Source organism: Phodopus roborovskii, unplaced genomic scaffold, assembly GCF_943737965.1.
Source record: "Phodopus roborovskii unplaced genomic scaffold, PHOROB, whole genome shotgun sequence".
NCBI lineage: Eukaryota > Metazoa > Chordata > Mammalia > Rodentia > Cricetidae > Phodopus > Phodopus roborovskii.
The window spans coordinates 16,777,659-16,803,850 of NW_026126434.1; the positions used below are offsets into that span (position 1 = coordinate 16,777,659).

General features: G+C 41.8%; 1 protein-coding gene across 5 annotated transcripts in view; it reads left to right on the plus strand.

Moving 5' to 3' along the window:
- Ank3 (ankyrin 3) overlaps nt 1-26,192 on the plus strand; it is a 300,411-nt gene that overhangs the window by 111,469 nt on the left and 162,750 nt on the right. For all 5 annotated transcript variants that reach the window (XM_051186874.1, XM_051186873.1, XM_051186875.1 and 2 more), the window contains one exon: nt 20,243-20,341. In XM_051186874.1, the coding sequence (XP_051042831.1) occupies nt 20,243-20,341 (99 nt within the window). The remainder of the gene's footprint in view (nt 1-20,242; nt 20,342-26,192) is intronic.

The following is a 26,192-nucleotide window of genomic DNA, read 5'->3' on the forward strand; positions in this document are numbered from 1 at the left end:
GTGGTCTACATAACCAGCTCCAGCCAGCCAGGGCTACACAGTAAGACCCTCTCTTAACATGTCCTGTTCTCCTTCTCAAGAACATTCTAGGTGTTCAACATGTGCCTGTGTCAAGAGGCTTGTGTAGTACATAGCACAGATATGTAACACTTTGGGGCTGACAGAGAAGAGGAAAACAAAGCCCCTACCACCACCCCCACGTCACGGGGGTGGGGGGGTGACACAGTGACCTCTGCATGTCACCTGCCTCTCTGGGAAGATACTTGCTCCCTGCCCTGTAGGTTTCTACTCTTCCCTGGTCTTTGAACATCATGTTAACTGTGATTTTGTTCATTTTGCACATTCTGTTTGCTATCTACCTTATGCACTGTCTGCGGTCCTGTGCTTTAGAGAGAGATCCATGATGTCCATAGCTTCTCTCTGCTTCGCAGACATCTCTCCACACTGGCCTCTATGTTGTTGACTTTGGCACAAGCTTCACCCTCCCTCTCAGCCTTCCAGGGCAGAACTCACTATGCCCTGAAAGTGTGCTTCTTATGGCCACAGCTTCTCTGAATATAAAAACCCATTTATTCCCGAAAACCATTCCTCACTGTTCTGAAAAACTAGAGGGCAGGATGTTTCTGTGGCCAGAGAGCCCTTTGTCTCCCTGCTGTGGCCAGGCACCTTTGGCATACCAGCATACCAATGGAGTCACCAGAAGGTTCTGCAGCATTCCATTCAACCAGAGGGCTGGCTGTAAGAAGCCCCTTCCCCCCACTCTTGTTTTCTTCTTTTCTTCTCAAGTAGATCTCAACAGTGATCTTAAAGCTATAATTAATAAAGCATGTGCTAACTCCCTTCTTCCACAATAGGCTTTTTTCTTAATATCTCAAAAATATGTGAGGACTGAAATGTAATAAAATATATTGGCAGCACCCTCCCATACCCTGCTGCACACACATGAGATTTTGAATGTCTCCAGGTCAGGTCTGCATTGTAGAGTCTAGGAGTTGATAGCTCAGCACCTGAGCCCCAGGAGAGACTCAAGATGAACTTAGAAAATTTGAGAAAGAATGAAGACATTACTTCTGGGTTTCCTTACCCATTGCATATGGGCGGATCTTGTTCTCAAGCCCAGTTCTTTCCCAGCTCACCAAACTCCCATTATAGCCTCAAACATGTTTAGACTTATGAGCTGTTCCCCAGTCAAGATCAGCTGCACTGAGGGAATAAGGCTGCCATGAGAGTCAGTGGAATTCCACCAAGATCTTCACCACTTGGGGTTGGTGAAGGACGGGATGCTCTGAGCATCACATGACTCACATGTGTTGATGGCCTTGGAAGACAGGTGCTGCCATCAGGACTTCAGGCATGGGATATGAGGGCACAACTTTCAGAGACTGTATAAAGAGACATGGGCATACCCCATTCGTAGAGTAGCCGAACCCCTAATGTCTATTTTAGGGGTTCAGGATTGAAGAGACTAGACTTTGGTTTGTGGAACAAAATCTTTACATGCACAGATTTAAAATGTGTTTCCCTCAAAATACAGTTTATTTTTTAATCAAATAAAGGGAGGTAAAAAGCCACTAGTAACTTCTACTTATTTTGCATGTTTATCCTTACAGACACACCTGTCCTTAAAATGGATTTATCTCCAAATGTAGACTTTGCCACATCAAAATGTTGAAAAATATGAAAAATTTGAAAATGTTGGTAAAAGAATGTGAGTTATAGGAACATGGCCACCCCACATGGTCCCTACATCTACCATACCCTTTTTGCCATGGTCATATTTGCATGTCTATCTTGGAAGGACAAAATAAGCGAGTTGTTGCAAGGTAGACAGAGGAATCTTCCCTTGTGTAGATTATTTCTTAAAACTTGCATGCCATCTCAACCTTTCAATTCCTCAGACTTGGAGAATTTCCTATATGGTTTTTAGTTTTTGTTTTTAAAGAGATATATTTGTTGTGGATTTACTCTTACACTTGAGCTGCATTACTGTCTTTTCATGTGGTGTGGGATTCATTTGTTCCTCACCCCAAAGGGTGAGTTTCTTAACATGTAATGTGAAGCAAAGAGAGGAAACAGGTAGGACCTCAGCACACTGTCCTTCCCTGTTGCATTGGTCAGTGTCATGGTCTGGGCTAGGTCCCTTCATCACCGGACTTAATTTTATTCCAGACTGCCCTCAACATTGGGATTATTCTGCCTCAGCTTCCCAGGAGGTTGAATCAGTGATGTGTGCTACTCCTCCCCACCTGACCTGCAATTTTTGTTTTTCTTTGTTTTTAATTATATTTTGTTTTGAGACAGGGTCTCACTATGTAGTTGTAGCTGACCTGGATCTTACTATGTAGCAGATCATACTCGCTTTTAAATGCTTTAAACTCATAGCAATCTGCCAATCTCTGTCTCCCAAGGGCTGGGACTAAAGGCACACACCACCATACCCAGCCATTTGGTGGACTGGAGTTTGCTTCCCAGTACCCAAGCCTGGAAGGCAGCTCATGACTGAGGCTCTAAGGGATCCAATGCCACCCCCTTCTGGCCTCCTCAATACCCACAAACACAAAGATACATACATGACAAAAATAAAATAAATCTTCAATGAAAAAACAAGTTAGTCATATGTCATAGCTCGGGGAAGGAAGAACTCCAATAATGAGCAAGAAAGTGACAGAAAACCACAAAGCGCCTATTCCTTCCCCATTTCCCCTGGACTTCAACCCATTCGCTAAGAGTGTTTCTCCATGACCTGAATAAATCCTATTTTGAAATCCTGCAAATCAAAAATGCTATTAAGGTCGGAGTCAGCCGAGCTTGGCTTTCCTCATTTGCACTTAAAAAAAAAAAAAAAAAAAGACTTATTAGTTTGAGAATTTTCCTTTCTACCAGTTAGCTCATGGAAGGAGCTGCACTGGGCTGCTGCACTGGGCTGCTGCACTGGGCTGCTGTAACCCGGCCTGACCTCCCACTGAATATTCCAGCACATTTTCCATGCTGGCTGTCCTGGGACAGTACTTTTGGATTGCTCAGAAGTGCCCTCATCCTCTCCTCTACCACTACAGGCACCTCCCTGGAAACTGTGGGGGAGGGGGGATGAAGTCTTCCTCTAGTGCTTTGAACATAGAAGGGCAGAAAGGCCCATAAAGGGAAGAGGTTAGCACTTTGCAAAAGCCATAGTCATGAGGTAAGTGCCTCTGGGCCCATGCATGGTCATTGACTTGGCTCTCCCACTTTGAAGCAAGAAGGTCCATGAAGGCAGGTTCAGGAAGGAGACCTACATGGATTAACGCAGTTGAAAAGCCTGGTGACATGACCCTCAAGTAGAAACACAGTTATGGAGTCAGCCAAGATACGGAAGAGGTGGAGTACATGCTACCATATGCAGTTTTTGACACAGTACCAGACAGTTTTAAAACCTAAAGGAGAAAAGCCATGGAGGCTGCTGCTCAAGTGTGCAAATTTGAATGCCACTGGAGAGGAATGGGAGGGCCAATCAAGGCAATGGCAGCCAGGTTGAGGGCACAGGCCTGGGGCCTGCAGATAGAAGGGAGTCATTGCTGGTCTACATGGAGAAGCTAAGAGAGAAGTGTCCCTTGAACATGGTGAGGTGTGTGGAAAGCGAGCCAGGCTTGGATGGGAGTTCTTGCTATTCCAGTCACCTGTAGAAAGGGGCTGTGGGTGAGGCATGGCTGACCCTCTGTGCATTATCCTCTCTACAGTCCTCCCAGAACCTCTCAAGGTAAGAGGAGAATCACTCTCCTTGGAAGGTTTGGAAATTGATAGAGGACTTTTGGTCATTATTAGCATATATTATACATAACAGTGGGCTTCGTTATGGCCCTTCCAAACTTATATGTAATATACTTTGATCTTTTGCATCCTGGAGACATTTTTGGTTTTCACAGCATCTGCTGTGTGATGAGAGAGGTTGTGAGTGGCTCCACCTCTGTGCATAGCAGAGTCCCTTACAAATCATATTGGTAGGTCAATGTCCATAACACAACTGCCCAAACACACTGAGTCAAGCATCTGTTTAAAACTATGCAATTGAGTAGGCCCACATCCCAGGATGGGCAGAGGGAGGATCTAGAAATTGGTTCTCACCATGATTGCTCCTTTTAGGGATGCCAACAGCCCCTGACAGTATCTCTTAGTTCCCACTACAGGGTCTTTGAAAAGAGGTGGAAGAAAGTCCTGTAGAATTCCAACCAACCTAGGTTACTCCATTCTTAAACATCATGTACAATAGTGAGTGTCCCACACAGTACTTCATTTACAGCTCTTAGTGGGGCCATGAGTGATGGCGATGGTTTCTATTTTACACTAAGATTCTAGGAAGTAACTGTGTGTGCATGACTTTGAAGTATTTTGGGATAAGAAACAGTAAACTAGCTAGGGAGCCAGGGAGATGGCTTAGCCAGGAAAGTGCCACCTGTGCAAGTATGAGAACATGAGTTTGGATCCCAGAACCCACATAAAAAGTCAGGTATGACGACGCTTATCTACAGCCTGACACTGGAGACGATGATGGAGAAATAGGAGGATCTCAGGAACTCAATAGACAGACAGACAGCCTAGCCAAGTCAGTGAGCTCTACATTCAACCAAAGACCCCAGCTCAAAAGTAAAGTGGAGAGCAATTGAGGTAGATACCTTATGTCAACCTCTGTCCTCTGCATGTACACATACATGCACATGCACTCATGTACACACACATGCACTCAGGTGGCAATGAAGATTCTGACACTACAGACCCCTCATGTGACTGAACATAGACTTCATGCAGGCTGCCAGCCACCCCAGAGAATCCAGTCTCTCCCGATGGCTGGTGGTTTGTTCTCTGTGAGTGTCCAGGTATAGGATGGATTAAATCCACCCTTTATTCTTTGGTAATCTTGCTTTGGTGTTATGAGTTTTTCCGACAGCCTGGTCCCACTGCCATGCCAGCCCCAAATAACACACAGAGACACTGTATTAGATATAATGCTGTTGGCCAGTTACTAGTTTATCGGCTAGCTCTGTCTTAAATATTAACCCACTTCTATTAATCTAAGTATTTTCACATTGTCTCATCTTACTGGAAAGAGGGTCTGGCATTCTACTCTCTTGGTCCTCCATGTTGAATTTCCTTCCTCTTCTTCCTCTTTCCTCCTTGTCTCCTAGTCCCGCCTATCTTGCTTACCTACTGGCCAACAGGACTTTATTCATTAACCAATACAAGAAACAAGAAACATATTTATAGAATGACATCTCTTTGGAATGAATTTTCCATAACCAGAAATCCAATGACCTCATAATAAAGACATGGAACACACATTTTTGGCAAGACGTACTGTCACTGCAAGGAGTAAGGTCCAGTGAGTCTTGAGATTGAAAATAAACTTCCCAGTAATTCATAAGTGAAGGCCTCTCAGTGACTCATGAAGTCTGTAGTGTGCACTTTGCCATCCACATTTTTAACAAGTGTGTCCCATGATTCTTCTTATCAGACAGGATTAGGAAAATTTTCTACGGACAGGCTGGGAAAATCTTTGTTTACAAGTTTCATCATAGAGATCTTTTAAAGTCCTTAAAGTGACCAAGGAATTGCTGGTCCTAGGTTTGACTGGGGGTAAAGTAGCAGAGCAGGGATCTGAACTCAGGCTATCTTTCTCAAGTCACATAACCTCAGTTCTAGACCATCAGAGAGAGCTAGGGAATCCCCTAGGCTGGAGGAGAGTCCGCACAGGACATAATGTGGACAGCAATGCCTGGAAACCGAGGACGAGGCTCTGGTCATTGGCAGTAGCTGCATCTTGATTCTTAGGAGAACCTATCAGCTCCTAAGGGTGAGGAGGGCTCTGCACACCTGCAGGATGAGAAAGATGAAGTCCTTAGGATGGAAAGGACTCTGAATAGTTGTAGGATGAGGCGTGTGGGGTCCTTAGGATGAGGAGGGCTCTGCACACCTGCAGGATGAGGAGAATGAGCTCCTTAGGATGGAGAGGGCTCTGCATAGTTGCAGGATGAAGAGGGTGGGATCCTTATGATTGGGAGGGTTCTGCACACTTGCAGGATGAGGAAGAGGAACACCTTAGGATGAGGAGGGCTCTGTACACCTGCAGGATGAGAATGAGCTCCTTAGGATGAGGAGGATTCTCTGCACACTTGTAAAGGCATCTTTTCCTAGCCATATTTGTGTATGAGCCTCAGGAGCATCATTTTCAGTCTCTCATGTGTCCAAGATATTAGCAAGTTTCCAATTTATCTGAATATCAAATGAAGGTAAATTACCCCAAAAAAACTAAATTTCCAATGAGCTAGGATCCTAGAAATCTGTAAAAGATGATTTACTTTCTAGAGGAAAAAAAAAACATAGAAGTAAGCTTCAGATTTATCAATGTTGACAGAATAGTAAGGAAAATACACCATTCTGATGGCCCTTCATGTTAGAAATGTTTATTGAAACCACTGTATTCTGAGAGGCATCTCTGGAAATCTGGAATCTTTAGACAACTTCACTTAAATTCTGAGATGACTTTCTTCAATATACAGAAAGCAAATTGACTTTAATTGAGTTTTTATTTTGCTTTTACTTTATGTGTATGAGTGCCTGAATATATGCCTGTGGACCACTTGTGTGCCTAGTGTCTGTGGGAACCACAAGAAAGTATCAGATCCTCTGGAACTGGAGTTATAAATGGTTGTGAGTCACCATGAAGAAACTGGCACTCAAACCTGGGTCCTCTGGAAGAGCAGCCAGTGTTTGTCATTGCCAAATCATCTCTCCAGCCACCCCCACCCCCATTTACTATTTCTTTCTTCATTGCTTTCCAGACCTCACTTTTTTCCTGAGTTAAAAGCACTCATTTCTCTTTTGTTAGTTTCATTTACCTATGACTTGAGAATTTCACACATTATACAATGTATTTTGACCATATACTCCTGCTCCCCTTCAATGTCCCCAGAATTGTGCCCCCACATCCTCTTCCCAACTCCAATTTCACATCCTCTTTGTTTGTTTGCTCATTTGTTATTAAACCACAGGGGCACCCACAGAAACATGGGTAACCTATGAGAGTCCACACTCCTGTACAAAACTAACTCTCCCTCCCTAGCAACCATTAATTGCCAATGGCTCTTAGCTGGGGATAGGAACTCATGAGCCCCAATTGCTCATTTTTTATGGAATGACTGGAAATGTAGTTTGAAATATATACATTTAAGAAGCATGGAGGTGGGTATAGTGGCTGACATCTGTAATCTTAACACCTGGAAGGGTAAAGCAAGAGAATTACCATGAGTTCCAGGCCATCTTGATCTACAAAGAATGAGATCATGTCGCTAAAACAGTGGTTCTCAACCTGCGGGTCAAGAACCCTTTGGAGAGTCAATGACCCTTTCACAGGGGTCACATATCAGATATCCTTCATATCAGATATTTACATTACAATTCATTACAATGGCAAAATCATAGTTATGTAGTAGCTACTAAATAATTTTATGGTTGGGGGTAACTGTATCACTATGAAGGCTGAGAACCACTGCTCAAAACAAGAATAACAATTGAAACTATATGTTGAGTGTCCATAATGGCAGCAGTGTTAGATAAGACAAATGTTCGCAAGGGTTTGGAGACCAGGGAGCTCTTGTATGCATAATAGGAAAGTAAAATCATCCAGCCACCAGGAAAAGAGTGCTTGCTCAGCAGAATTACGGTAGGCGCCATTAATCCTACTTCTGAGTATATGTCCACTGCACTCCGCAAAAGATTGTAAGGGGAGATTGTCCATCTGGATTTCTAGCAACATTATTCAAGAAAATCCAGAGGCTGAAGACCCTAGTGTCCAGCGACAGGCAAATGGCACATAAGTGCATTTAGACTGTCACTCAGCCTCAAGAAAAGTAAGAAAGAGCTGACTCATGCTACACCCAAGATGCAGCATGAGGGAACTCTGCTTGGTTAAATGAGCTGTCCCACTAAAGCAAGCACTGAGTGATTACTTCCATGGAATTTCCAGGACAGACAGGCACAGGGACAGAAGCAGAATGAACCATGAAGGGTTTCCTCTTAGGTACAGCTCCACTTTTCAAAATGCAAAGAGCTCCATAGAATCACATACAGCTACTCAACTACACACTTAGTGGTTAAAACAAAGATGCTAAGATATATGTAATTTACCACTGTTAGTATATTGAAAACCACTAACCTGGCTAGACAAAAGTCCAGCAGTCGGTGAAGTCAGGGAGGAGAAGGACTTGGAGCGAAGATAGCATCATCTACTTACTCCTTCCTTTAGTGGTGACCTGTCTCACCCATTTTCAACACCCAGTTACCAGTCCACCACTATTTAACTTAAATTAGATGTAAATTCTGAATTGTCACAGCAAGATTGGGAATCACCTGCTCTTGCTCTAGGAAAAGGTAGAAATGAACTTGCTTGGAGATGGTCTGAAATGAACTTGGCTGTCTCCTCTGTTGGGCTTTTGTGGGAAAGCTGAGAGAGGAGAGCTTGACATTCCTCAGCAGAGGGGGCTCTTTCTTGCACATCTCTGACATTAACAGCGTGGATCCCACACCTTCCTACCAAGGAACAGCACACACAGTCTGTCGGGTACCATCTGTGCCTCTGGTGTGGTGTCTGTCACTCCTCAGCCCAGGTGTCCCAGGCTTCTCTGCTTCATTCACAGTAGCATAGTCTTACTGTGGCCCTAAACATACTTTTCTAATACCTCTGCATTCACCTTGACAGCTACATCATCTAGAACCTTCTGATTTCACCAGGTGACTTCCTGCCTGCATTACCTGAACTTTTCTTATCCGTAATATTTCCTAATATCCTTGAGAGGAGCAACGATTTCATATGCTTTGTTTATTTCTATATAATTATAAAGATGGCCCTGCCTCTTTCTTTTATTGCATTTAATAGCGTACATGCACGTGTGTGTGTGTGTGTGTGTGTGTGTGTATGTGCACTCATGCATGCTACAGGCACATGTGAAAGTCAGAAAACAACTCGCAGTCTGGTGAAGGAAGTATGAACCCAGAATCAGACAAAGTAACAAGTTAGTTTGAGTTTTGGAGATCATTTATAAAATTAGGATAGACTTGGTATTTATTTTTCTATGGTCATCTTGTATTAAATTAGATAAATAAGAAATTTCCTTTTTTATATGAATCTCTCCCTTTTCTTTTTCAGTGTTTCACTCTGTATGTAGCCCTGAGTGGCCCCAAACTGTATGTTCTATAGACCAAACTATTCTTGAGCTTTAGAGGCCTGCCTTCCTCTGCCTCCAAAGTATTAGAATTAAAGGTGGACATTACCAAAAATTATATCTTCTTGCCAGCCCTGTGATGGAGATAGAAGAGGTATTGTCTGTCACACGGATGTGTGTGTCCCACAGGACAAAATACATTCCCTCCATCATCCAGCAAGAGAGCATTTGTAGAAGACATGGCATTGGACCTATTCTCACTCTACATAAATTGTGCATTTAGTTAGATGTATAAGGTATACCTATAAAGTGATAACCAGGATAGAGTGTCTTCTCTGAACCGAACTCATTGTTAACCATCTTCTTTATATTTCTAAACCACTTTTAGAGTTTAGGAAACATAATACAGGTACTTATAGGGGGGTGGGGCATAATAGCCTTAATTTAAACAGTAGCCTTGTGCTGGTGAGATGGCTCAGCAGGTAAAGGTACCTGTAACACAAGCCTTGTAACCTGAGTGTTGATCCCTGTAACTTACATAAAGATAGAAGAAAACCAACTCCATGCATATACCATGGTACACAGGCACCCACATATCTGTATCTCTCTCACACAACAATAATAGTAAACAATATTTACGAATTGGAAAAACGGTTGAGCAGTTAAGAGCACAGCTGTTCTTTCAAAAGACCCAGGTTCAATTCCCAGCATCCATGTCCTACAGCTTACAACTGCCTGCAACTCTAGCTCCTCTCCAGGAGGTTCAATGCCTCTAAGTTCTTCAGGCACCTGCATTCATATGGGCATACCCACACACAGTCAAACACACACACACACACACACACACACACACACACACATACACAACTACAAAAATATGAAATCTTTTTCAAAAGAAGAAGAAAAACATTTTAAAAACCATCATTGTAAAACATCCTTGGAAATAATCCAGTGCACTTGTACAAAGCTGGGGAGACATTTTGCATTCTGATGAGTACTGCCCTGGACCCCCTACTCTGCCACTGAAAAGGAGGAGGCAAATATACCCTGCCAAGTTAGGGTCTTAACCCCAGTTTTATAACTTGATGACTTTAAGGTGTGAAGGTGCTGATCAAAAGTTCTGTCTGAAAATCAAGGTGCCGTGAAGGTGAGCAAAGGCTGGCAAGCCCACCGTAAAAGCAACTTCAAACTTTCCAAACAGGGAAATGGCCATGATCTGTGTTTTGTTAAGCATGTGGCCAGATAATAGACCCAGAAATTTATAATAACAAAGTTTGCCCATACTGTAATTTTGTTTTCTCAAAAATCTTACCAGACCCTGTTAGTATTTTATGTAAACATGTAGCCAATTCTCTTCATTGTGTATAAAGCATATGTGTGTAGGTAAGTTTGACTTTTAATGTGTATAGCCACCATGTGTAGAAATGATTGAGAAGTAAATGATAGAGAAAGGAAGACATTGGGTAGGCTTATTTATGCCTTACTTTTCAGGTTGAGTAGTAATTACATTGAATAATATTATGGAAAAGTTAAATAAGGTACTATCGTGCTGGTGATGAAAGTGTGGCTTCTAGGGGAGCCCAAAGGGCTTGGTACAATGGAAGGGCAATGCCTGGGAGTTGGGGGGTGTAGATGACTTAACCACCCTGAGTTTTGGGTTTTGGTTTTGTTTTGGTTTTTTTCTCACCTTGTCATTAGATGAAATAAATTCTGATGTCCTTGTCTGTTAAAACACATTGTCAAATGCTAATGTATTCTGTAACATTTTGAATCTACAAAAAAAAAAATTCTTTGGTAAAAGCCAAAAAAAAGCTATTAATATGCTAATTCATACTAAAACAAAATCTGCTTTGGTTTATACAAAATTCCTATCAAGCCAGCTTTGCCGTCATTAGTAATCCCAGCACTTGGGAGGTTGAAGGTTGAAGAGTTCAAGGTCATCTTCAGCTGCATCTTCAGCTGCATGAATCACTGTCTCAAAGACAAGATCCCATCAGATCAAAAACTAGCTAGCTTGAGTTTGTTTCTCTGTATTTTAATCTAGATTTCTTATCATCAATAACATAGTTCTTCAGCCACAGTGAATTTTAGCCATTTGTTAAAGGAAAAAAGTAGCATATACATTTGGGTTCAGTATCTGTCTGCGCTAGCAGCTTCCCTGAAAGCTCGGCTATGACAATGTTTCTGAGCTCCTGCTGATACGTGACTGACAGAGTAAAGAATGCAGATGGTGGGAGCTGAGACAGAGATGGGGCAGGTTAGGGTGTATTAAAATGTACCCACTTTCCACTGCGCCCTGTTCCAATGCCCATGGCTATTGGTAACTGGAGGTTTCTCTTTTGCCTGCCAGTTCCCAAATAACCATTTAAAGGCTTATTATTACTTATAAATGTTTGGCCGATGGCTCAAGTTTTTTACTAGCTAGCTCTTACATTTAAATTAACTCATTTCTATTAATCTGTGTATTGCCTTGTGGCCAGTGGCCTGCTGGTGGTAGTCTGGCATGTTCTTCTTTGGATAGCTGCTGGCAGAGTCCCAGACTCCGCCCTTCTCCTCCTGTATCTCTGCTTGGATTTCCTACCTAGCTATATTCTGTCTGGCTATTGGCCAAATCAGCTTTATTTATCAACCAATGAGAACAGCACATATTTATAGTGTACAGAAAGGCAATCCCACAGCAGATATTATTTTTAGAAAGGATGTGTAAGACATCTACAGTTCTCACATGAGTGACAAGTGAATCCTTGTGCCAGTGTGTGTGAAACCCTTTTTAAATGCATACATTTGCATATACATATGGAGAGGGACTTTTCCTACTCTTTCTGTGTCTTACATATTATGTAATCGTATATCTTACTTCCTGTGTCATCAATTTCTCAATATCCTTTCAAATAACCAATCACTTTACATAGGATGTAAGAGTCCAATGACAGGTTAGCTCTGTTGCCTGCCTCTGACTCCATGTGTCATGCATTCTTATATATACAACACTCTCACTGTTTTTACTTTATATGGTAACGTATTTCTTGTATTTATCTTCATTCTTGCTGTTTCTGAAGCCCCCTCCTCAATTCATATTGGTCTAATTTTCTGTGGGGTAACCATGCTCTTATTGTCTTAGGGATGTCCTTTCTGTTTCCCTATGGGAGGTCTGTTAGTAATAGCGATCTCTTTTGCCCTCTGGTGACCTGCAATATATTTTCATTTTCAGCAGTGTCACTGTACATTTTGTTGTTGTTGGGTCCTCCATGACCCTTGTGCGCTCAGAGTTTTTGGGTTTTGTTTCTTATGTTACTTTGGGCACACTCTTCCCCTTTGTGTTTTCTTGTTTCCTGTGTCTGACACTGCAGCTCCTTGTGTAGGTCCTGGTATTCCATTCTCATTCTGTTTAAATGGAAATTTTATTAATTGGCAATACCTTTTAACTTCCCTGATTCTCTGTCCTGCTGCATGACATCTATTCATGAACTTAATGAAAGGAATTCTTCATTTCTGACATTGTAATTTTTTTTTTTAAATCAAATATTTCCATTCGGCTCTCCTTGGAATTCCATCTCTTGGCTGAAATTCTATCCATCTCTCCTAATTAATTTTTAGGTTAGCATACAAAGTATTGGGTTTCATCATAACATCTTTTATTTGCTCCCCTCAAGCCCCTCCCCATGTTCCCTCTCCACTCCAGCTTGTTCCCTTTCTTCTTGATCCCTGATTCTGCTTTCCTATTGTATACATGCCATGACCCTCTCTATTTTCTGCATCCACTGAGGTCTCTTCCACCCTTTCAATAGCCTTCTCTCTGAGTTCATGACATAAACATATACAACACACACACACACACATACACACGCATATTTTTAAATTTAGGTTCTGAGAGAACGTGGGATATTTGTCTGGCTTCTTTTGCTTAGCAGGTCACATTCATTTTCCTGAAATTGCTATGATTTCATTTTTTTATTGCTGTATAAAATTCCATTGTGGGGGGTTGAGAAGATGTCAGTGGGTCAAAGTGCTACTTTAGATCTTTAGTCCCTACATAAAAGCCAGACACAGTAACTCAAGTATCTCTAATCTTAGTGTACCCATACAGGGAGATGGGGGACAGAAGCAGGAGACTCCCCAGGACTCACATGCTCTCTGTGAGCTCACACAGTGGGGGAAAAGACTTAAACAAGGCAGAAATGAGAGGACCAATACCTGAAACATTGTCCTTTAAACTTCCCCTCACACACACACATATGTGTATGCACACACAAATGCTCCAGTGCACACACAACACAAATACATGTACACTCTGGCATGCACACATGTAACATGTGCACATACACAGTAACATACTCTTGAATCCACAGAGATGAACAAGCACATACCACACATCCATAGACATACAAATTCCATTGTGTGCATGTACTTTGTTCTCTTTAACTAGTCTTTTGTTGATGAGTACTATAGTTGACTCTACAATGCAGGTGTTGTGAGTGTAGCCATGAACATGGGTGTTCAAGTATCCCTGTGGGGTGCTGACTTCAGTCCTTTGGCTGCATCCCAAATGGTGCACCTGGACCACAAGGAAGTTCTAGTTTTGGATTTTCAGGAAACCTCCTAACAGATTTCCATAATTGATAGACAACCTTACACTGCCCCTGACAGTACATAAAGGTTCCTCTTTTATACCAGGGTTTGTTGCCATTCATTTACTAATGGCAGCCATTCTGAATGGGATGAGATAGAGTCTCAAAGCAGTGTGACTCTTCCTTGCCAGGGAGGGAGGGGGGACTAACAATGTTGAACAGGGGGCTAGAGAGACGACTCAGAGGTTAAGAACAGATGTGCGAGACAGAACCGGGTCATCAGGGGTAGAGCAGAGCTTCTACTTGACCTGATCCTCGGAGTCCCTGGATGGAGACTTCATTTGGCTTTTGCCTAGACTCAAAACCACTCCACTTGTGCTCAGTCCTCCCGGAGGGCACCAGCAGCCTAGCAGAATCTCTCAAGCTGGTGGCTGCCGCTCGCTCGTTCGTCACTTTGTGCTAGATGGACTCCACTGAGATGAGGGCTGTTTTCCTCTGGCCCAGGCTGTGGTAAGGAGCATATCTGGCTGCAAGGCTGGCACATCTGGGGCCTTTCTACCATGGAATGCTCCTTCTATCTGCAGTTGCAGAATTGGAGATTCTTCATGCGGGCTTGCATCCCAGCAAGCTTGTACTGACTGATACTACACCCCAGTAGCAGGCGCCCTGTCAGAAACAACGCCTGCGGCCTCCAACATCATCTGGCTCTTTCAATATGCTAATGTTTGCTTCACAGCAGAAACACAGTTCCATCCCTGTGCATGGGAAGGCACCAGACCTCCTGAACTGAAGAATGGACATGCAAATCGATATGCAAATCACAAATATCCAGGGGCTCCTCCACAGGAGTTCCTTCCCTCATAATTTGTTCCCAGTTTTCAGGAGCAGCTATTATAGAATCTAGGGATGACAAATGACCCACGGCCTACTAATAGGAAGGTTTTTGACACGTGAGAAGCAGAGGTGTTCTGATACCTACCTCAGAAAAACCGCAGTAAGAGGGTCTGTGGAAAAAAATTGTGATCCCAACCCTGCCACTGATGAACTATTTCTTAACTGGCAAATTACAGAGCAGGCCCTTGTCTCACTTCACCAAATGGAGTCATTTTTGTGCTGTCCGGCGTATTGTTTCAAGGATTAAAATGGAGCTATAGATTCACAAGCCATGTGAGTGCACATGCATGTGTTTGTTGTGTGTTTTTGTATGTGCACATACAATGTACATGTGCACTGCACATATCAATGTCAAGGCCAGAGGGCAAACTTAAGTTTCATCCTTGGGGAACAATCCACCTTGTTTGTTTGAGTCAGAGTCCCTCACTGAGACCTGGGAATTGCAAATTAGGCAAGACTGGCTGGCCAGCAAGCCCCAGAGGTATGTCTGTCTCTACCTCCCAGTGTTGGGTTATAAATGTGTGCCACTACACCCATTTATATGTGGGTATGTGGGTTCAGGTCTTGTTGCTTGCACTGCAAACACCTGAGCTCACTCCTCAGTTCCCAAAGCCCAGGGCATGAGGGAGGATTCAAGCCCCCATTTGCCATCTACTCATCTATGCAGGGGAGAACAGCATACAGAGAAAGCATTGGAAGAAGACAGGGCTTCACCCTGCCGATAAGCCTGTCTGACAAAGGCTAACGAAAACCTCAACCCTGGGAAATCCCTGGGAAAGCCCTTGTCTTAAGTAACTATAGCACTGAGTTGAGTTTGACTGGATCGTGGTTTGTGACTCAGCTCAGTGTTCCCCCTACTGGCGAAGTACTAGATTCATTCGCATGGTGTTGCTGGCACAGCCGGGGTAACCTAAACATCAGCAGAGCCTCCTTCCCTCTCCCTGCTGTCCCTCAGCAGAGACCAAAGCCTACCCCAAGCTTGTCACATAGCTTCACATCTCTCTCCACTCATCCCTCCCAGCTGAAATCTTCCATCACAAGATCTAATGCCAAGCTAAGCAATGACTGGCCTCAGCCATATCAAAACTGCTGCTGCTTTTGGAAATAATTAAGAACAAAACAGCAACAACAAAAGCCACAGCCATCCTTGTTTATAGATTGTGTGAGGCTGCCTTGTGCTGCTGTGGCAGAGGTGATCAGGTTTTTAGGTGTGATGTGGCCTTCAAAGTATAAGATTCTGCCATCTGGCTCTGCGCAAAATATTTACCTGGGGACTGGGGGGGGGGGGTGTAGACCAGTAATTGACTGCTTCCATGGCATGTATAAGGCCCTGGGAATAAGGTCACTCACACACACACACACACACACACACACACACACACGTGTATACACACACACACACACACACTCATGAATGCATGTACACATGCACATATCAGTTTTACCTACTTTTTTTCAAAGACATTTCTTTTATTGAAAATAGATTTTTCCCCCATATAATATATTCTGATTATGGTTTCCCTTCCCTCAACTCCTCCCAGTTCCTCCCCACCTCCCTGCCCATCCTGATGCCCACTCTTTCTGTCTCTCATTAGAAAACAAACAGGCATCTAAGATAAAACAAAAACAAACGGAAAAAAAGAGCCAAAGAAAAAGCATAAGGAACACATATAGATACAGCAGACATACACACACATTTAATACACAGGAATCCTATAAAAGATAAAACTGGAAGCTATAATATATACACAAAGGACCCATAAGGTTAATAAAAAGTGACCTGGCATGACATTATGAGACAGAGAACCTCCAAAGATGCCACTGAGTTCATTTTCTGTTGGCCATCTACTGCTGGGCATGCGACCTACCCTTAAGAATGGTTTGTTACCCAGTGAGACTTCCTGGGAGAAAACTAAGTTCCTTTGCTGGTGGTTACCAAGTGGGCTGGCTTCTGGGTTAGGGAATGGGAACATGTGTCTACTTCTTTCAGCTTTAGGGTCCCGTCCAGTGCAGACCTATGAGGCCCTGTGCATGCTGCCTCAGTCTGAGTGGATCCTGCTGTGTTTAAACAGCCTTATTACCATGTTGTCCTCCATCCCTTCTGGCTCTTACACTTTTTCACCTCTTCATCTGCAGAGTTCCCTGAGCCCTGAGGGGAGGATTTGATGTATCATCCATATTTGTGATACATGCTTTAGTGTCAGCATTTTCTATCAGTGTTATTAAGACAAATTTGTTTTGTCCAAGCAAGTCTTATTCTTCTTTTATTGAATAAATTAATCACTCGTTATATTTTGGTATCTAAGAGTAATGGAAATAACCCTTAGTTATTATGAAAATAACTCTTAATTTATATTTTAGCTTCTAAGAATAATGATTTTACAATCTCCCCATTTGTAGGAGAATGTATAGTTTGTTGTTGTTGTTTTTAAGGCCATGGGGCTGAAGAGATGGCTTGGTAGCTAACAGTGCTTGCTGCTCTTCTAAAGGACAAAGTCAGCACCCATACTGATAGGTTCACAACCACCTCTAACTCTAGCTCCAGGGACCCAACTAATGCTTCTGGCATCCAAGGGCCATCTATTCACATAGGTGGCACACATTCACAAAAGCACACACGCACACACACACACACACACAAATAAATTGAGTAAGTAAGTAATTTTTTTTTAGTTCAAGCATAAAAATTTGCTGACAGTGTGGAGCAAAGTTCGGGTTGGATGACCGTGAAAATGCAATCAGCCAGATATAGGTAGTGGAAATTTTTAGAGTAAACTGCTGAATTTCTTCAATGAAAGAAGAAAGAGTAGAATAGTGAGCTCTGGGAAGTGGAAGGGATGGGAAGGATCTTGAACCAAATAAAGCATTCAGAAGAACCCAGATACTTGGAAACAGCCTGAGAGTTTGAGTGTAGGTAGAGGTTTAGATACTATGGTGTTATTCCACTTCTTTACTTATGTTAATGGCATTGCAGGAATTATCTATTTATCTATCTATCTATAATATATTTATATATTGTGGAATATTCCTTTATACTGTGTGAATATATGTCACTGTGATTGGTTAAATAAAGAAGCTGACTGGCCAATAGCTGAACAGGTAGAAGTTAGGTGGGACTTACAGACAAAAAAAAGAGTAAAAGAATAAGGTAAGGAGTCTCAGAAGGGCAAGAAAACCTGGATAGGAAATGAACTTGTCCTACTGAGAAGAGATACTAAACCAGAGCACAGATCAGAAGTGTGGGTTAATTTAAATGTAAGAATTACCTAGTAACAAGCCAAGGCTATTGGCTGAGCATTTGTAATTAATAATAAGTGTCTGTGTGGTTATTTGGGAACTGACTGGTGAGAAAGAAGTCTGTCTACATATGGTGCCCAATGTGGAGCTCAAACCTATGACCCTGAGATTAAGAGTCTCATGCTCTAGTTTTTCTATGTTAAGGTTAAAGTCTTACTTTTTAAATTAGATAAGGGGGGTGCTATGAAAAAATATTTTTGTATAATGTAAATATGTATTATTCACATTGATTAATAAAGAGCTGGCTGGCTGTTTGCTAGGCAGGATTTTCTGGGCAGAGGGAACCCTGGGAAGAAAGAGGGTGGAGTCTGAGGAGTCCCAAGGAGACACAGAGAAGGAGATAAACATTGCATACTGAGATAAGTTACAGAACCACATGGTAGAATATAGATAGAAATATGGTTTGATTAAGTTATAAGAGCTAATTAGTAACAAGCTTAAGCTATCAGCTGAGCATTTATAATTAATAATAAGTCTCCATGTGATTATTTGGGAGCCAGCTGACAGTACAGAGCGGACTGCCAGGACACAGAAAAGTATGTGTGTGTGTATGTATGTATGTATGTATGTATGTATGTATGTATGTATGTATCGACCTATCTATCTATCATCTCTTCCTCTCCCTCCTTTCTCCCTAGCCTGAGCTACTTAGAACGACTCCATCTCTAAAGATTCTTTTTCTATTAGAGATGATAAAGTTGAGCTATTTATTGGATTATCTTTCTCTTCTTAGTTCTTGTAGCAAGATGGCACAGTGTGGTAGAAACCAAAGGTTGATTAATGTAGGGTAGGGGCTGGGACTTGAACTCAGGGCTCTGACTAAGCAGGCTCGCTCTGCACCCAGCTCAAAGGCTGATATTTGATGAATCTGGATAGGGACGATCTGAAATTCATTATAGTTTTAGAATTTTTACTATAGGATTTTTTTTTTAATTGAATGTTTAAGGTTAGTTATTTAAATAACCCTCTACACATATTCATGTAAGAAATCCTAAATAAGCAAAAGGGGCACAAAAAAGATATGAAAGTAAAGGGGGACTTGTTAGTAAGTAGGGTTACTGATAGTAGGGTGGGTGGGGATGAAGAATATTATTAAAGCACAGTGTGTGGGAGGGGGCACGCGTGCACATGCTTGAAATTGTCAAAAAATTAAAAAAAATTAAGGGGAAAATAAAAATATAAAAATGTGAAGAAATTAAATCCTGGTTCTGTCAGCCATTTCGACTTATAAGAACTGCAAGGCAGGTTGTAAGCAGCATTGTGAAAACTGACTGAGATGCTATACTGAGAGTTTAGAGGCTGGAGTCTTGCCTGCCTTGCACAAAACAAGGCCTGAAATCTACATTGCCATTCAAACCAGGAAGGGATCAGTCCAGTTCCTCACAAACAGGAAGTGGTCGGTATCTGGTAGCTGTTGCATTTACTCTTAAACTCCAGAAGCAGAATTGCTGTGAGCCTGGTTAACATGAGATCTCATTGGGCCTTTGTGAACAAGCAGCTGAAAACTCATACTGGAGTCACCCAGAAATAAGAAGCCAACATAGGGGATTGTTTTCATACACATATGCTTTGAGATAGCCTAAAAGCAACAGTCAACATGTGGGTAAAGGAATCGCTTGTAAAACATACAGTCGCCAAGAGCATGGGAGGCCAAAGCAAGGGAAAAGTGCCTCCATTTCAATGAATATGGTCTCTCAACTACAACCCAACTCCTGTTGAGTCTGGGAAAGCTCTGAGCCCAAGAACATTCCTTAAGCTCAATCGACGGTAAATTTGTTATTGCCATTATGCTCAGCGATACAAGAAGAAAAAGAAAAACAAAACAAAACCCTGTAAGAAAACAAATTGATTTAAATATGTACATGGCATGGACCAGGCATGGTGGTGCATGTCTTTAATCCCAGCTCCTAGAAGGCCAGGCAGATCTCTGTAGGTTTGAAGCCAGCCAACATTACATAGTGAGACCCTGTCTCAACTAAAAGGAAATATGAAATGCAATAGAACAATAAATAAATAATAAGATTTGAGTAGACAAAACTTTACCTCATCTGTCAATCACCACCAGCAATAAAATGAAGTTGAACCTCATCTCATAGACTACCTCCCTTCAAATTCTTGAGTCTCGTTTTGCAGGAGAGGAATGCTGTTAGACAGAAAGGTCTGAAAGTGTACCTTCTATACTCTGAGAAAGAAGTAAGGGAACAGAACAAGGCTAGTGTTGGTGAGACTTGGGAATCGGCGTTCTGCTTAAACTGCCTGTGTCAAGCCTGTGACATCTTCTCTGCTTCCCCGCAGAATGACATCACTCCCTTACATGTTGCCTCGAAACGAGGAAATGCGAATATGGTGAAGCTATTGCTCGACCGGGGTGCGAAGATCGATGCCAAGACCAGGGTAAGCATCGTGCCTGCCACAGGTCTGTGTGGCTCTTCCAGAGGTAGACACCTTCACCTGGTGCCTGCACTGTGGGGAAATGCTGTATTATTTCTGCTTGATTTGTTGTTGTCTCTTGGAAAAAGATTCCCATTTCATCCTGTTAGTGTGTGTTCAAATGGCCTCTGGCTTTAACCAAAGGGCAAGAGCTCAAGTGTATTGGTTTCCCTAAGAATTACTTGACACTCAAAGTTGAACTATTGGGTCAATTTTATGTGAAATCTGGCAGCTTTTCTGCTGAAAAATTTATTTGCGCTCCTGTGCTACTTGGTGGGAATCTAAAATGATATATAGCATGGACTTCCCTCAAGAAATTAAAAACAGGATGGCCACTTCACTTCTAGGTATATATTGAGAGGGGAATTAAAAGGCATTTCCTCGCTTGTGTTTGCTGAACTAGTTTTGTAATTGTTGAAATCTAGACCCAAATGTCTATTGATAGACAAAGGTGGCTGGATCAGTAAAACATAAGGATCCAAATTCGGATCCCCAGCACTTAAACCTAAGTATGGTGTCACATGCCTGTAATCCTCATGCTGTGGAGACAGAGACAGGGGGCTCCTTGAAGTTTGCTGCTCAACCAGTCTAGCCAAATTGATGACCTTCAGGATCAATGAGAAATCTTGTCTCATAAAATAAGATAGAGAGTGACTGTTGAAGACATAGTACCAGCCTTTGACCTCCATAAACAAGTACACATTATAAAGGTCCACCCCCACACACAAACATATACACAAAGAGAGAGAGAGAGAGAGAGAGAGAGAGAGAGAGAGAGAGAGAGAGAGGAGAGAGAGAGAGGAAAGCAATTAACTACAACAAAGATGAACCTTAAGGCATAACATTGAATAAAATAAACCAGGTACTTAAGGACAAATACATCTGATTCTAAGGGACTGGCCATGTAGCTCCATGCTGAAGTGTGGCCTTGGCCTGCATGTACCATAGAAAGAGAAAGCAGAGTGGCAGTTACCAGGGCAAAGGGGGAAATGAAATGTTGCTTGGGAATGGAGTGTCAGATTAAGGAAAAAAAAATCAAGATAACAAAAGCGTCAACGACCCATCAGACCACAGTGCAAATATAGTTTATAATACAGTTTTAAAGATGGTTTTGAGGATATAATGTATTTATCTTGTCACAGTTAAATTTTTTTATTAAAATGTGTCTATATGTGAGATGGATGCATATGATATACTGCTTTTGTTTTTGAGGAAATGGGAGTTGTGGTGGAGATAGCCCGGCTCTTGTGTGTGCTATCATGTGCTGTTTATGGGGTATAACACAGTGTGCGCCTGTCAGCTTAGGCTGTGACTTAAGTAGCTAATCAACCTTTCTCTTTAAACTTTTGTCATCTAAAATGAAAAGAATGAGCTAGGTGTGGTAGTGCATGCCTTAATCCCAGCACCAGGGAGGCAGATCTCTATGAGTTCAAGACCAGCCTGGTCTACAAAGCAAGTTACAGAGAGAAACTTGTCGAGGGTGTGTGTGTAAAATATCTAAATACCCACAGTCGTCAAAATGTTTATCAACTGTGCCAGCCTAATTCAGTTCAGAAATCCCATCACTGAGAGGGACAAGTGGACAGGAATTCCCACACCCTGACCAAAAGCTATCTCCAATTGTCATCTGTTTGCAAAGGAAAGATTCGTTTTCTCCAAAGGAGTCTCACTAGGCATAATAACCATACTTAATGGCAGACCCCATGACAGCCATCAATGGCCAACACAAAATGAACTCAATGGCACTTTGTAGACCTTCTCTCTCATAACGCTTTGTGTGGGCATTTTGTCTTACTGGCCTTTTGTTTGCATATTATGCTTTCCAATTTTGTGTTTTTGAGGGTTTCAACTTGGGTGTTTTTCATGCTTTCTCTTTGGTGTTTTTCTTTGTTTTAGTTTTCTTATCATTATTATTGTTGTTTGTTTGCCTGTTTTCTGAAAAGAGTGAGAAGGAAGTGTTGGAGTTGGATGGGTATTAAGGTGGGGAGGATCTGGGAGGAGTTGGGGGAAAGAAAACCATGATCAGAATATACTATATGAAAAAAAAAAAAACTGACCAAATAAAGTCAAAGTCTCAAAGTCTTAACTTAAAAAATAAAAAATGATGCATGCAAAGACTTTTCTTTTTCTATATTCCACATGTTTATTCCAAGATATGGGCCAGAGAGAGTCTAATAAAATAAAGCAGTGTCATTTGTCTATGGGCTCTCTACCTTGTCATCACATCCTAGGTCCCTCTTCTAAGAACCCTTACCTCCATGTATCTAAACCCAACCTGGCAGACTAACTATACCCCTGCAGTGTTTTGAGCTACTGCTTTACTTACTATTAGTGACATTTATTCACTCAAATTATAAGTGACCACTGAATGTCTGCTCAACCCAGAGAAGTGGTAAGAGAGAAAAATAGACAATGATTTTCCTAAAATTGTGAGACCATGGGCTTCTTCTTTTTCTACACTCTGTCTCTAACTCAACCCAGCCTGGGTGTTTAGTAGACTGACTATTGACTGATGAACCTAGAAGGAATAGCTGTACCCTACAAGAAATAATTTTACTAGAGAGAGAGAGAAAAGAGGAGGAGGGGGAATCATAAAGGGTGCCCCCTGCAGAATCATCTCAGTAGAGAGCAATTGTGTTTCTACATTTCTTTTTTTCCTACTTTTCTTTTTTTTAATTTAATTTTACTTTATAATTTTTTAGTTTACATTTAGATCCTAGTTCCCTCTCCCTGCCATGCTCCTTCAACTCCCCCCCCCCAAGTCCATTACCCATCCACTGCCCAGGGAGGGTGAGGCCTTCCAGGAGGGATCATCAAAATATATCAAGTCATTCGTGGTAGTGCCTAGGCCCGCTTTCAAGTCTCCAGGCTAAGGGAGTATCCCTCCATGGGGAATGCGCTCCTGAAGTCCTTTCCTGCATCTGGGATACATCCTGGTTCCACTGTCAGAGGTCCCATAGACTGCCCAGGCCTCCTAACTAAGACCCACGTTCAGGGGGTCTGGGTCGGTCCTATGCTGGTTTCCCAGCTATCAGACTGGGATCCATGACCTCCCCCTTGTTCAGGTCAGCTGTCTCTGTAGGTTTCTATAGCCTGGTCTTGACCCCTTTGCTTATCATTCCTCCCTCTCTGCAACTGGATTCCGGGAGTTTGGCTCAGTGCTTAGCTGTGGGTGTCTGCTTCTGTTTCCATCAGATACTGGATGAAGGCTCTAGGATGGCATATAAGGTAGTTATCAATCTCATTATCAGTGAAGGTCATTTAAGTTAGCCTCTCCACTGTTGCTCAAATTGTTAGTTGGGGTCATCCTTGTAGGTCTTTGGACATTTCCCTAGTGCCAGATTTCTCTTCAAACATATTAATGGCTCCCTCTATTATGGTATCTCTTTTCTTGCTCTCCTCTATTGCTCCCCATTCATTCTTCCTGCTACCTCAGTTTCTTCTCTCTCCTCTTCTTATCCCCTTCTCTTTTTCTTAACTCCTTCTCTACTCACTGCCCCCCTCCCAATTTGCTCAGGAAATCTTGTCCCTTTCCCCTTCTCTGAGGGACCATGCACGTCTTTCTTATTCCATAGCTTCTCTGGCAGTGTGAATTATAGGCTGGTGATCCTTTGCTCTATGTCTAAAATCCATATATGAGTGAGTACACACCATGTTTGTGTTTTTATGACTGGGTTACATTATTCAGGATGGTTTCTTCTATTTCCATCCATTTGCCTGCAAATTTCAAGATTCCATTGTTTTTTCCTCTGAGTAGTATTCCATTGTGTAGCTGTACCACATTTTCTTTATCTACTCCAGTTGAGGGGCATGTAGGTTGTTTCAAGGTTCTAGCTATTGCAAATAATACTGCTATGAAAATAGTTGAACAGATTTGTTGCATGGTTGTGCATTTTTTGGGTATATGCCTAAGGGTAGGATTGCTGGGTCCTGTGGTAGACTGATTCCCATTTTCATGAGCACCCACCATGCTGATATCCAAAATGGCTGTACAAGTTCGCACTCCCACCAGCAGTGGAGGAGCATAAACTGTCATTGGTGTTTCTGATTTTAGCCATTCTGGCAGGAGTAAGATGGTATCTCAGACATGTTTTGATTTGCATTTCTCTGATGGCTAAGGATGTTGAGCACTTTCTTAAGTGTCTTTCAGCCATTTAGATTCCTCTATTGAGAATTCTCTATTCAGTTCTGTACCCCACTTTTTAATTGAATTATTTGGTATTTTGGTGAATAGCTTCTTGAGTTCTTTGTATATTTTGGAGAACAGCTCTTTGTCAGATATGGAGTTGGTGAAGGTCTTTTCCCACTCTGTGGGCTGCCAGTTTTCTTTGTTTACTGTATCTTTTGCCTTCAAGAAGCTTCTCAGTTTCAGGAGGTCCCATTTGTTAATTGTTGATCTCAGTGACTGTGCTACTGGTGTTATGTTCAGGAAGCAGTCTCCTGTACCAATTCATTCAAGATTACCTCCCACTTTCTCTTCTAAGGGGGTTAGTGTGGCTGGATTGATGTTGAGGTCTTTGATCCACTTGGACTTAAGTTTTGTGCATGGGGATAGACATGGATCTATCTGCAGTCTTCTACAAGTCTGAATCCAGTTATACCAGCACCATTTGTTGAAGATGCTTTCCTCTTTCCATTGTATAATTTTAGCTCTTTTTTCAAAACTTAGGTGTTCATAGGTGGGTGGGTTAATATCAGGATTTTCTATTTGATTCCATTGGTCTACCTTCTATTTTTCTGCCAATACCAAGCTGTTTTCAGGACTATAGTTCTAAGTAGAGCTTGAAGTCAGGGATGGTGATGCCTCCTGAAGTTCTTTTATTGTAAAGGGTTGTTTTGGCTATCCTGGGTCTTTTGTTTTTCCATATAAAGTTGAGTATTGTCCTTTCAAGGTCTGTGAAGAATTGTGTTGGGATTTTGATGGACATTGCATTGAATCTGTAGATTGCTTTTGGCAAGATTGACACTTTTACTATGTTGATCCTATCTATCCAAAAGCATGGGAGAGCTTGCCATTTTCTGGTATCTTCTTTAATTTCTTTCTTTAAAGACACAAAGTTCTTGCTATACAGGTCTTTCACTTGTTTGGTTAGCATTACCCCAAGATATTTTATGTTGTTTATAGACACCAGGAAATAATCAAATTGAGAGCAGAAATCAATAAAGTAGAAACAAAGAAAACAATACAAAGAATCAATGTAACAAAGAGTTGGTTCTTCCTGAAAATCAACAAGATAGACAAACCTTTATCCAAACTAACCAAAAAGCAGAGAGAGAACATGAAAATTAACAAAATCTGAACTGAAAAGGAGGACATAACAAATGATACTTAGGAAATCCAGAGACTCCTCAGGTCATACTTTGAAAACCTGTACTCCACAAAATTCAAAATTCTAAAGGAAACTGACAATTTTGTGGATAGATATCACTTACCAAAATTAAATCAAGAACAGATAAGCAATTTAAACAGACCTATAAGCCCTAATAAAATAGAAGCAGTCATCAAAAGTCTACCACCACCAACAACAAGAAAGCCCAGGGCCAAGATAGCTTCAGTGCAGAATTCTACCAGAAATTCAAAACAGAGCTAATATCAATACTCCTCAAATTGTTCCACACAATAGAAACAGAAGGTTCATTACCAAACTCTTTTTATGAGGCTTCAATTACCTTGGTACCCAAGCCACACAAAGACACAACTAAAATGAGAACTACAGACCAATATCCCTCATGAACATTGATACAAAAATACTCAATAAAATACTGGCAAATTGAATCCAAGAATACATCAGAGGAATCATCCACTATGACCAAG